This window comes from Zootoca vivipara, chromosome 7, assembly GCF_963506605.1.
Source record: "Zootoca vivipara chromosome 7, rZooViv1.1, whole genome shotgun sequence".
Classification (NCBI taxonomy): domain Eukaryota; kingdom Metazoa; phylum Chordata; class Lepidosauria; order Squamata; family Lacertidae; genus Zootoca; species Zootoca vivipara.
This window is the reverse complement of record NC_083282.1, coordinates 46375659-46388718: the sequence shown is the minus strand read 5'-3', so window position 1 is coordinate 46388718 and position 13060 is coordinate 46375659. Positions and strand designations below refer to the sequence as shown.

Below are 13060 nucleotides of genomic sequence, written 5' to 3'. Positions count from 1 at the left end.
AGTAAAAAGGGGAGAAATAAGAAAATATCCCTTCCTGTCCTATGGAGAAGACTGTGCTGAAACTGCTGGAATCAGCTTTAGTTTTGTTACACCAACTAAGATTAGCAGTCAGGTTTATGGCCTTTTTGGCTTGTCTGTGCATGGCCGTGTAACAAGAAGACACACAAGTTGTCCCAACAGCTTCATGCAGAATGGTAGTTGCTGCAAATTCTTCAGTTTAGCACAACAAAAGATCATACAAATCCATGCAGGTTAAACACATTTTGAAAATTAGGAGCTTGTTTTTTATACACACACACACAGTTCACAAAGTGTATTTATGTAAACATAAGGCAGACATTTCCCTGCTGAACTCCCAGTTTGTCTTAGTGTTTGCCATATATAAATCATAATTTAGTTTATATGTGGGAGAAGCAGAAATTCTGGCAGCTTTGGCCTGCCCACACAACAGTAGACAAGCATAAGTCTACAAGACTATACAGGTTTGCACAGGATATCTTTGGCAGTGCTGAAACTGTTCTTTTCACTGTGGTGCTCTCCATCAGGTGGATGGATATAAGTGAAAGGGGAAAGTGCTTAATATTAAGGTCAGCATCACAGAAATGACATAAAATGAGTGTCTTTTTGAGAACAGGTGACCCATCAAATCCTTAGAAAGTGTTGAATGGCATATTACAATTGAGAATATGCATGAGTTCATTTCTGTAGCCTACAAATACAAAACCCATTGAGAGCTCTTGAAGTTAGAAGGCATTGTAGATGGTTATGAAAATCGTGTACTTGAAGTATGTGCTATACACAAAGGTATTTGACATTTCTTCCTCTTCTTAACATTTGAGTTTCCTCTGATAGCCAAATATCTAAGTATTTACTTACTCCAGTTACCCACTTGTAAACACTGTGGAGAAAAGCATCTATGCACTGAAGGTTTCAAAGAGAATATTTGTGTATCATGAGCATGGTGATCTGAGTATTTGTGATTCAGTTTCTTTAAAAATGTATGTTTTTGAGTGCTCAGAACTACATTTTGCAGTACAGTCTTCAGACCTTACTCCAGTCTTTTGATTTGTTTGGAGGGCTTCTGCTTAGGTGAAGGCAAACATTTAGCATCCGACTTGCAGCTTGGAACAAGAAACCGTTTAGAGCACTATATTCAAAACCATCTGCAAGTACCACGCAAGCTTACCAGCTACGTACCAAAACTCCCTGTTTAGTTACATGTCTTTATTATTTATCACATCAGAATTCTTCTTCCTTTTCTTCTGTTTGTGCTTCTCATGAACAAATGTAAGCAGATGAGTCTGAGTTGCTAATTAAGAATGCCTACTTTGGGGCCTCAGGGACCCAGGTGGCGCTGTGGTTAAACCACTGAGCCTAGGGCTTGCTGATCAGAAGGTCGGCGGTTCGAATCCCTGTGATGGGGTGAGCTCCCGTTGCTTGGTCCTAGCTCCTGCCAACCTAGCAGTTCGAAAGCACGTCAAAATGCAAGTAGATAAATAGGAACCGCTACAGCGGGAAGGTAAACAGTGTTTCCATGTGCTGCTCTGGTTTGCCAGAAGCGGCTTTGTCATGCTGGCCACATGACCTGGAAGTTATACGCCGGCTCCCTCGGCCAATAATACGAGATGAGCGCGCAACCCCAGAGTTGGTCATGACTGGACCTAATGGTCAGGGGTCCCTTTACCTTTACCTTTACTTTGGGGCCTAACCAAAGTTATATGTGGGCAGAAACACTTCCCATTTGTCAGTCTGGTAAACCTACCTATCACTTGTGCAATGGAGTCAGGGATTGTATAACTACATTCCTGGTTGGGTGGGGCAGACAAAGAGGCACATGGTGAATTGGAGCATTGTTTGGTCTACATCTGCCCTTTTCCATTTCCTCTCTCAATTTTAGGTCTTCTGCTGCCAATTGTACCAAAGGCTAATTGCATTCACCTAGATACTTTTAGGCAAGCCTCCATTCTCATTCATTGTTCTGTGTAATTTTCACAAACTTGTTCCTGAAGTATAAAGCACAAAAATATCCCCTTACAGAAGCCCTCATTTCCAAATGATTTGTCTTTCCTGCTGATCTACCAACCTTTCTCATACAACCTATTTGCAACTAATCAGGGATCAATGAAGAGTTATACAGGACTAAAGTTTTGTTTGCAGAGCATGGAGTACTATATTGTGATGTAACCTGCAGAATCTGTGAGGTGCACAGCTATGAATCAACACACCTCCTGAGTTACGGCTCTTTAAACGAAACTGGGTTGAAGAAGCTTAATTTCTTTGCTGCCCTAGGGGCATCATGCATCAACAGGCCAGCAGTCCTGGTATCATTCACTTCAGGAGGGACAAATTTCGAGTGGAGAAGTAGCAAGAGTACTTAACACTTTCCGCACCTACCACTTCTCTGCTGCATATCACCCCCACCTGCAGGGTTCCAAATTCATGTTTGTCCTTGCAATGACTAGGAGATGCATGGGACTACAGAAATAATTACCTGGGGAAGGGTAATGCATCTACCTTTCAGTTCTTTATATGAGATTGAGGCAGCATAGTGACTAAAGACTCAACTACAGAGGAACAAAATGTGCAGAAAGAACTCATCTTTGCACTATTTCTTCTATTTTCTGCCTGTCTCTGATCCCTCACCCCACCCATTTTCTGGTTAATTGGTCAGTTACATTATATTTGTGCACATTTTTCAGTAGTACAACTGAGAGTTCAACCAGGGCGCGGGGAACCTTTACTAGGAAGGTAGCTAATAACCTAATCGTATCCATGCAACTTAAATGATAGCTCATTTATCCCTTGGGCAGATGCAAGGAAAAAGAAATGCAATTCAAATAAAAAGTGTGGGAAGGAATATGTGACACCAGACCGTTGCGCTGTGAGCAACATGATCACAAAATATATCCAGGAGATCTACCACCCCCTCCCCCCCCCTCCACACGAGCATACCTTTATGTGAGCTCTCTTTGGACCTTTTTCTTTGCCTCTTTGTGTGAGAAACTGGAAAAAGTAGGGTTGCCATATGTCCAGAATTTCCCAGACATAAACAGAATACTGCAGTCAGAAGCAGTGTCTGAGCAGAAATCTGCAAAATGTCGAGGAAAATTTGGATGTATGGCAACCCATGTTGGCAGTGTTGTTTTTGCCGAATTTCCTTAAAAAATAGTTCAGAACCGTATTTTTTTTTGTAATTTTGCTAATAATAATAATAATATCAATATCTCAACAACTTTGGCCAAAAAAGCTCAACAACCTTTCTGTCTGGATTTTCACTTTTTGAAATATGGCAACCCTAGGAAAAAGCAGGTACTTTATGTCCAGTGGAGATGTGTGAGGTCCACTCTACTAAATCTACAGGCTGAACTAATACTGCAGCTTTCCTAGTCTAATTGCTGGTGGTGGCTGAACAGAGAGACAGAGGAGCTGTTAGGTCTTCAGGGTCACTGGTAGCTTGGAGATCTGCTGAAGAATCATGCTTTCCTTTCTCTGTGGAGATGCTGGGTTCAAGGTCTGGGCTGGACTGAACCCTGGCACTTGGATACATTTAAGAACATCTGATTCTTTAAAAAATACAGCCTGTTAGCTGGCTTTAGTCCCTTGCACAACATGCAACATTTATTATTACATGCCTCCACTTTGGAAGCTTTTCAGAATGCATTCTTCATAAGTGTCTTTGTACTCCACTAAAATATGATGGGTAGAAAAGTGCCATACTTCAGGAAAGAGCTTGAATACAAGCTATATTCTAGGTGGACTTATCAGGGGTTGGCTGTTCCTTCATGGCTTGTGGATGTCAGGCATTTTGAGCCAGTGTGTCTAATGCTTTTTTAAAAAAGTCAAATAACCCTTTGATGATAGTTTATAATAAATCCCATTTGAAAACATATCTGAGGTTCATAGTTGGGTGAGAAGAGTGGTGATTATGTCGGGGAGAGCAGATGCAAACCAAACTAGACTTCATCAACTGCCCACAAATCAGAGATTCCTGGTGGCCGTGACCAAGCTATAGAGCAAATTCTGTATTTTAAGGGCTGTTGCTTCAATGAGAGCAGGGGTGTCCTGGGAATTTCCATTGGGTTTGCTTTGCCCAGTTTCTGCTTTCATAATACAACACTCCTTTATTTGATGACAAATGCACTTCATTGTGAGACTTTATTGCTCGCTGAAGGAAATAATTACTTCCTGCAAATAATTATATAAAAATGAAGTCACAAGAACATGCCAGTTGCCTGGGAAGTGACTCAGTGCAATGACTGTAAGAAAAGCGCTGGAAAAGATCTCAGTAGCAGTACTTTACTAGACCTCCGCTTTGGTGTTCCATAATGAAGAATAGATAAGCATCTTTTTTCTGAGCCTACCCAACACATGACTGCAAAGGAGTGGAGAAATTGGCAGTGTTGATACCATCCTCCACACATTCTTGAGATAGCTTGGTGTTTTTAACACCCTCTCTGGTGTCATTACTCGGTTCAAGCATTCAGATAACAGGAGGCCAAGGATACCCTGACATCCCCCAAGTTGCTCTACTTGGTTCAACCAGTATTGGCAAATGTAAGTAATGACAGGCACCGGAAAAATCGCAGCTCTTCAGGATGCAAACTCCCACTTTGATGGTGGAAACAACCTCAATGCCCTGCAAAGAGAGGGGGATGGATATCATCTGACAGAGAAAGAAGAATGGATATAGTCACAAATCTCAAGAAGGAATGTAATATAACAGCACAATCCCTCTAAATGCCTTCTCAGAAGTAAGCCCCATTGAGTTCAATGTGTTCACTTATGCAATTGAAAATCTGCCACTCCCCCTGTTATTCAGGGGGAGGCAATAATAGATTCTGGAAGAGGTAAGGGCTAACTCAACTCATACGTGCCCTGCTTTCACCTGTGCTCTCATAGATGAAAACAATTATATCCTCCCAAATCTACCTTACAAATCACAAAACCACATTCCATATAAAGTATAGAATGTTCTTAGCTGTGCTCTTCCTGTTCACTGAGCATTTCATGTGACACCCCACATGATGTGGATTCAGTTGATTCAAGTGTAAAGTTAAAGAAATGGGAAGGAGGGTGTAATTTAGCCCTCCACTCAACTTGTAAGAAGAACAAAATATGAGCCCTCCCTAATTACTGATCACTGAAGTAAAGGCAAGTAAGAAGTGATATGATATACAGTCATACCTCCGGTTACAGACACTTCAGGTTGTGTCTTTTCGGGTTGCGCACTGCGCGGACCCGGAAGTACACGAATGGGTTACTTCCGGGTTTCGGTGCATGAGCAGAAGCGCTAAATCGGGCTTTGTGCATGTGGAGAACCACCGAATCGCGACCCGTGCGTGTGCAGACGTGGCACTGTGGGTTGTGAACGCTGCGGGTTGTGAACATGCCTCCCGCACGGATTACGTTCTCAACCCGAGCGTCCACTGTATGTGTATAAAATTATGCATGGCATGGAGAAAGTGGAGATAAAAAAGTTTTTATTCATTTCTCATAACAATAGAGCTCATGGACTCCAGTGAAGCTGAATGTTGGAAGATACATGACAGACGAAAGGAAATCCTTCTTTCACACAGTGCATATTTAAACTATGGAATTTGTTCCACCAGAGGCAGTGATGGCCACTGACTTGGGTGGCTTGAACAGAGGATTAGACAACTTCAAGGAAGATAAGGTTATCCGTGGCTACTAGCTACAGTAACTGGCAGAAGTCTATTCCAGATGCTTCTAGAAGTAAAGCCCTTGATGGTCCAGAAGCAGTGTCATGCCTCTCAATACCAGTTTCTGGCAACCACAGGAAGGGAGAGTGCTGTTGCATTCAGATCTCACTTGTGGGCTTCCCATGGGCATATGGTTGGCCATTGTAAAAGCAGGAAGCTAGTTGGACCACTGTCCTGATCCAGCAGGGCTATTCCTATGTTACTGGTACTGCTAAGGGACTGTAAAATCTGCTGCTTGTCTGATTGAATTTCTGCCTCTTGGGCTACAGGGTACTCAGTGTATTGAATCACCTCCCATCAACTCATCTCTAGCCCCTATCCTAAAAAGATTGCTCTTATCCCAGATCTGAGGAATATACTTTTTGATAAGGTCTATGCAAACATTCAGAATATATCCCTTAGCTCTCTTCCAATGACTGAGCTGAATGAGCTCTAGGAAATGTGTGTTTTTAGTAGTGCCTGGCATTTGTTAACTGCCCTGTCTGTCTGCTCCTCTGAGTCTAAAGAAGGGCAGGTATCCCCAATAGGAATTAACAGCTTTAGACATTTCCCCAAGCATCTGTCTCTAATCAGACTATTAGACATAATAGTGGCTGCCCCAGTAGAACACAGCAGCTGAGAGGATACCTTAATACCAGCTGCTAAAGCCTACAGGGGTTAGTGGCTATGGAGGCAGCTGCCTGTGGTTTGTATAGTGGTGGATATGAGCTTTATAGCTGAGAAACAAGGAGCTGTAGAACAAAACCACAAAGCCTCCGTTTTGGAACCGAAACACAAGGAACAGGATGCTTTTATTTTGAATGCATTCAGCGTGGTAGCACATTTTGGTAATGTTGATAATCCTAGAATAATACAAATGAAATAGACCAGAATATCACCCATATCCTATTACCAGTAGAATATCTTTTCAAACTCCAGTGTGCCCAAAATAGGTTTAAGCAAAGTGTACCATGGTAAAAAGACTGCACAACTAATACCTCCACAAGTGAGCCCTGCCACCCTTAAAGGGAAAGGAATCCAATCCAACAATCTGGTTCCCTGCCCCCCCCCCCCCAAAGTAAAGTTTTTGATGGTCCAGAAGCAATAGGTCATATTAATTATAGCATTAAGAAAAAAACTGAAATACATACACACATTTTTGATGCATTAAGTTTGCCTAGCCATCACTAGCTCCTGGAGTTTACATACAGATGTTGCTGGCAACAAGACAAGGTAGTTCAAATAAACCTAGAAAATTTCATGTTTAGAAAACTCCTTGTAACATTTTCTTTGCTGCCATCTGCAAAATGAAAATATTGCTGACTTTGGGGTTTTGTTTTCATTTCTAGATGTTTCAGGATCACACCTTTGACTTCTGGGCATAAAGACAAGCTATAGGAAGCTTTCCTACCGTAGTTGATTATGTTTTGTTGACGATTGTTTCAGCCCTAGAGCTTGCATAAAACACAGAAATATATTTAATCCAATTTGTAAATACTTTATTTAAACAAGCAGTCCATCGGCTTCAGTTTGCAGTTGCACTTAAAACACTGCCCCACATGTTTCTGAGTCATGGGCCACCACTTCTAAACGCATTGTGAAACTGGCCAAGATTCTTCCATTATCCTGGAGTTGCAAACATGGTGCTCATGACTGATTACTTCCACTGGTACCTTTGAAACCTCTGTGCTCCCCCCTTACTCCCCCCTTCATCATGAGGTATCAAATATATAGAGCTGATCGCACTGCCTCTTTCAACTTTATTACTCTTCAAAGCTCAGAGCAGCATCCAAGCTGTCAATCTGAGTTTTGCAAAGCACATAATGTTGGAAGAGGAAGTGGGAAGAGTGTTGCTCCTTTCAGCTTCCTCTTTCAGTTGTATGAGTTTTTCAAGGCTCAGATTGGCAGCCAAACAGCTGGTCAGAAAGTGAGGTGACCCAAAGGGTAAGAGGAAAAGCAGGATATAAAAAAAAGAGGAGTGGTCTTTATATAACCCACTTTCCCTCTTCCCCTTCCTCATTGAATTTTGCACCAGTTAAAGTTTCTGAACCATCTTCAGAAGCAGCTCCACATGTAACATGTTGCAGTAATATAATCTGGTTACCAGAACATAGACAACAGAAGTTAGGCAGGCTGTCCCTGTCCAGGTGGGGGCACAGCTGGGCCATCAGCCAAAGCTGATGGAATGCACTCCACACACCCAAGGCCAGCTGAGCCTCCAGCGACAGCAAAAGTTCCAGGAGTACCCTCAAGCTACATATCTGCTCCTTCAAAGGGAGTGTAATCCCATCAAGAGATGGTAATTTCCCAACCATCCATTCTATGGAACCACCCACTAAAAATACCTCAGTTTTACCTGGATTGAGCTTCAGTTTATTGGCTCTTATTCAGTCCACCTTTCCCACCTTTCTTTCTCTAAACTGCCACTTCAGAGGGTGTTCACACACATGAAGCATTTTCTGCATAGATGTCTTAACATGCAGTAAATTGCATGTGTCCCCTACAGTGGACACATATTTCTGTTCTTCACGCCTATATGTGGTATGTCAGAGTAGTGATTTTATTATAGGAAAACTGGTTTGAATGTTTTGTTACCTCATCATCACTTCCAGGTAACTCCAAATAGCTTTACAGAATGTGATGTTGAAATCCATCATGTGAATTACAGCATTGTTTCTTGATACTAAAACGTTTAATTGTTTCTCTTTCAACATTCCTTTAATTGACACCTCTGTGTCTATCATAACTACTTCCCCTGAACTGTTGCACTTTTTCTCTCACTTCGTATCAACTGATGCTGTAATATCAGTAGTAACTCATGGCAAGTCTATTATTTCACATATTTCCAAGACTCAGGGCAGAGGCTGTAGCTCATTGTCAGACTGTGCATTGCATGCAGAAGGTTCCAGGTTCAATTATTGGTATCCCTGGGTAGGAAGAACTCTAGTCTGAAACCTCCAAGAGCCACATGAACTAGATTGACCAGTGGTCTGGTTCAGTATTAGGCAGCTTCCTGTACTTATCTGCATCCCACTTGGTAAGGAAGAATGATACTTCTGCTAGTCCTTATTTTGATGATCTCTGCTTTGTCAGCTTCTGTCTTTGTATAGACTTTTTTTACCCTGGGAAGCAGAAATTGCTGCTATTTAAAATTATATGAAAATTACTTAGTATAGGAGAAACCACAAGCTGCTTAAAGTGGAAACTGGCAATGTCTGGAAAAGGCTGTGCTCTGCCTTGAAGCTGGTGTCCTCCAGATGTTTTGGACTACAGCTCCCTTCAGCTGCAGCCAACATAGCTTCACTGACTGGGGATGATGGAAGTTGCAGTGAAAAACATGTGGAAGGTGCCAGATTCAGAAGGCTGTTCTATCTACAAAGCTGGGAGCAAGCAGAAACTAAAATAAAATTTTGGTGGGGAACTCGCTGTTCTTAAGGGTTGAGAACTGTGACAGCAGGTGGGAATCTCAAGAGAGAAAGAAGAAGCAAAAGCCAAGGGAAAGAGAGATGGGGAAACCAGTAGGGAAGTATGGTTGGAGCTGGGGCTGAAATGTGCCCATCCACTAAGCTGCAGGCCATTTTTATGCCCACATTTCCATATACATCTCATCTGTTTGGGCATTTTGTTAGTTAATTATTAGAGACCAATAGATTTTATAATTGCTTTAAAAAACAACTGGTGACTAACATGTGACCCTTCTTAATTTATTGGAGTACAGTTTGTCTAATCCCTGGCCAGTGGGCATGCTTACTAGTGCTGATGAGTGTTAAGAGTCGAATAACATCTGGAGGGGCACAGGTTAGCGGCATGTATTTTAAAAGCAGATAATTCACATGAGTGGGTTGTGGGAATTTATTTAAAAAAACATAGTTTTGTGTGTCAGACTGCTGACTAGATATGGGCACATCAGGAGCTTCTGGGAACTCTCAAGAGCAAGGTGTGACCTGTATCATGTTGAAAAATTGACACGTTTCTAGTTACAGGTAGTGTTGGTCTGACGTAGTTGAAACAAAATAAAAAATTCCTTCCAGTAGCACCTTAGAGACCAACTAAGTTTGTCATTGGTATGAGCTTTCGTGTCCATGCACACTTCTTCAGATACACTGAAACAGAAGTCACCAGACCCTTATATATAGGTCTGGTAACTTCTGTTTCAGTGTATCTGAAGAAGTGTGCATGGACACGAAAGCTCATACCAGTGACAAACTTAGTTGGTCTCTAGGGTGCTCCTGGAAGGAATTTTTCACATGTTTCTAGTTCCACTTAAGATTGTAGTTATGGAGTAAGGAGCAATAGTGCCATCTAAGTGGTGCTGCCATGCTCTATACTGCACATTAATCTTCAGAAGGTTGTCTTCTTAAAAAATATTGTGTTGCATATCCTACTGATTTTCTGCTGTTCATAATAGAAACTGAGCACTTGTGAAAACAATACCCAAAGCATTGGATTAGGTACTGCAGGGAATCAGTGCCATTGCAGGCGCTCTGTAATTGGAGCTGTTTGATTTGTCTCCACTAATCTTTCCTCAGCTGTGGATTTTACATCAAATAGCTGGTTTTCTCAGGGGCACAATAAGAAGTACAGACCAAACTACAGTAAATAAAGATACCTAATCCATTCTAGACATGAGCCGAGAGCCTAGTTTCCTCATCTGTCAGAGTTCTCCCTTCCTTCGATTTATGAGGTGTTTCATTCTGCAGACATTCAGCTTTTCCTTTAGCCCATGGGTGCAAAGGGCAGGGAGTATATACGGTTCGCTGGGAGAACAAGAGAAATATATTACCAGTGTTGGTGGTCAGTCTAGGGGACAGCCACACTGGAGCTACTTTCATTTTGTAAATTGAGTTGAGATTGAATTTACTCAGTGTTTGGAGAAAGCAAAAGTCTGGTGGTGGAATTTTAAGTGATTCTGGGCATATCTTTATGAGTTCTCAAATGCACTTCTAACTTATACAGCCCATCTACTTAAGCAATTGTGTTTCTGTTTGATATAAGCAGGCCATGACCTATTATTGCTGTCCAGAAAATATTTGAAGTACGGGTGTAATTTGTAGGAAGAATGCAGCAAACCTCTGGTCTTGGATGCACATACCCTCTAATGTTTCTGCAATGAAAATAGGGACACCCCATTCCATAATGATAATTTTACTATTTATACCCCACACATCTTATTGGGTTTCCCCAGTACTCTGGGCAGCTTCCAACATATATAAAAACATAATAAAGCATTAAACATTAAAAAACACTTCCCTATACCAGCTCCACTTTGTCAACAGAGTTTGCGAGGCGGGCAGTGTGACACTTCCCATTTCATCCCAAGTGGCGAAATGGAACACACTGCGCCTGCTACTGTGCTGTGGATGTAACTGCTACTGGTGGTTCTCTCACTTTACGTTAATAGGTGTTTTCTTTCTCTTTTCCTGCAATGTCCACAACTTTCCAATTATGAAGTATTTCCAAAGAAATTCCCTAAAAGGTACACAATGGAGAGCGGGCTAGGAATGTAAAAAGCAGGAGCTAGGCCTATGTGTAAGGGACGTGGGTGGCGCTGTGGTCTAAACCACTGAACCTCTTGGGCCTGCCGATCAGAAGGTCAGCAGTTCGAATCCCTGCAACGGGGTGAGCTCCCATTGCTCAGTCCCAGCTCCTGCCAACCTAACAGTTCGAAAGCATGTCAGAGTGCAAGTAGATAAATAGGTACTGCTCCGGCGGGAAGGTAAACGGTGTTTCCGTGCGCTGCTCTGGTTTGGGTGTTCCGTTGCACCAGAAGCAGCTTAGTCATGCTGGCCACATGACCCGGAAAAACTGCGGACAAATGCTGGCTCCCTGGGCCTGTAAAGCGAGATGAGCGACACAACCCCAGAGTCGTCTGTGACTGGACTTCACTGTCAGGGATCCTTTACCTTTACCTTTAGGCTTATGTGTAGGCTAACTTAGTAAGTTCCCCCCAAGACATTGTCATAGTACTAAACCACAACCAACACCAAACTCCTTCTATTATGCTCACAATTTTTTGTTGTTGTTACTTCCCCTTTCCTATATGTGTATGTGACAAGGCTTATTTGTCTTGAATTGTAAATCAGATGTGCCCAACTAGGATGGCTGGAGTATGGATAGAATGTATCTTAAAAGCCTACACAAGAATGGCTGGAATGGACCCATCATTCAGGGCTTTTTTTGTGTAACCTGCCCATACCTTGGCATCATTCCTTGGTACAGTAGATCCTAGAGTATGTTCCTAGGATATAATTTCTTTCTACAGAGCTGCTGAGTTCAAATGAAAAACAGGTTTGTGAGATTATACCATGTCAGTTATCTAACCATTTGTGATGGGCCTTTGCTTTTCTACAGAGTGCCTCTGATGGCTTCTGGAAGTCTGTGGCAACCCATGTTCCAAGAGAGCCACATGAAATCCGTATCCTGAATCCATATTTCATCCAAGAGGCAGCTTTCAGCTTTATTGGCCTTCCTTTCAACAATGGTCTGATGGGCAGAGGGGTAAGTGTGCAGGAAGTTTACCCCCAATATGACACTTTATTTTGTGATGCTGATAGAAAGCAAAATGTGAATTTAATCCATGATCCGTAGTCCTTTCCCAAAGCCACACTCTTCTACCATAATAGAGCTAATTCCTCTGGTCAAAGACTCTGTAACTTCTGTGTTTGTGCAGTGTCTAGCATACTGGTGCTTAATGTTAGATAGAAGCTGTAATAGTAATTATTAGAAAGGTGATTAAAAATGATAAAAATAGATTTCACAAATGAGGTGGGTCAGACGTGGTCATATGTGCTATATGTTTTAAATTGCATCAATACACAATATGATACTGCTTCATGTTGCTTGAGAGAGTATGTACAGTGGTACCTCTACTTACGAATGTTTCTACTTACGAATGGAGCTCCGTCCGCCATCTTGGATGCGGTTTAGATAGGATTTTTTCTACTTACGAATTTTTAGATAGGGTTGCTTCTACTTACGAATTTTTTCTCCCAATGCATTCCTATGGGATTCGACTTACAATTTTTTTCGACTTACAAATGTGTGTTCGGAACGCATTAAATTCGTAAGTAGAGGTACCACTGTACTTATGTACTTCCCTGGCACATGGGGGAAGTATATTGTTTTCCCTCCTTCAAGATAAATAAATCGAATAAGTTGTTGTTGTTATGTGAAATGGAATTCCCTCAAAATGAATGTAGCTGGAAGATGTCAATATAAGTTCTTACTGGGACCTTTTGGGTCCCCAAAACAGTTTGCCACCAACCCTTACTACACTCAACACAACTCAGTGATTTTCAGGGCTATGGAGCCTGTGCCCTTAATGAAGCAAAGGTGCTCATTTGCCAGTGACTAACTGCTCG

At 42.0% G+C, this 13060-nt stretch overlaps 1 protein-coding gene across 6 annotated transcripts in view; it reads left to right on the top strand.

Moving 5' to 3' along the window:
• ST3GAL3 (ST3 beta-galactoside alpha-2,3-sialyltransferase 3) overlaps nucleotides 1-13060 on the top strand; it is a 191127-nt gene that overhangs the window by 133092 nt on the left and 44975 nt on the right. For all 6 annotated transcript variants that reach the window (XM_035123840.2, XM_035123842.2, XM_035123843.2 and 3 more), the window contains one exon: nucleotides 12051-12197. In XM_035123840.2, coding sequence (XP_034979731.1) covers nucleotides 12051-12197 — 147 coding nt within the window. The remainder of the gene's footprint in view (nucleotides 1-12050; nucleotides 12198-13060) is intronic.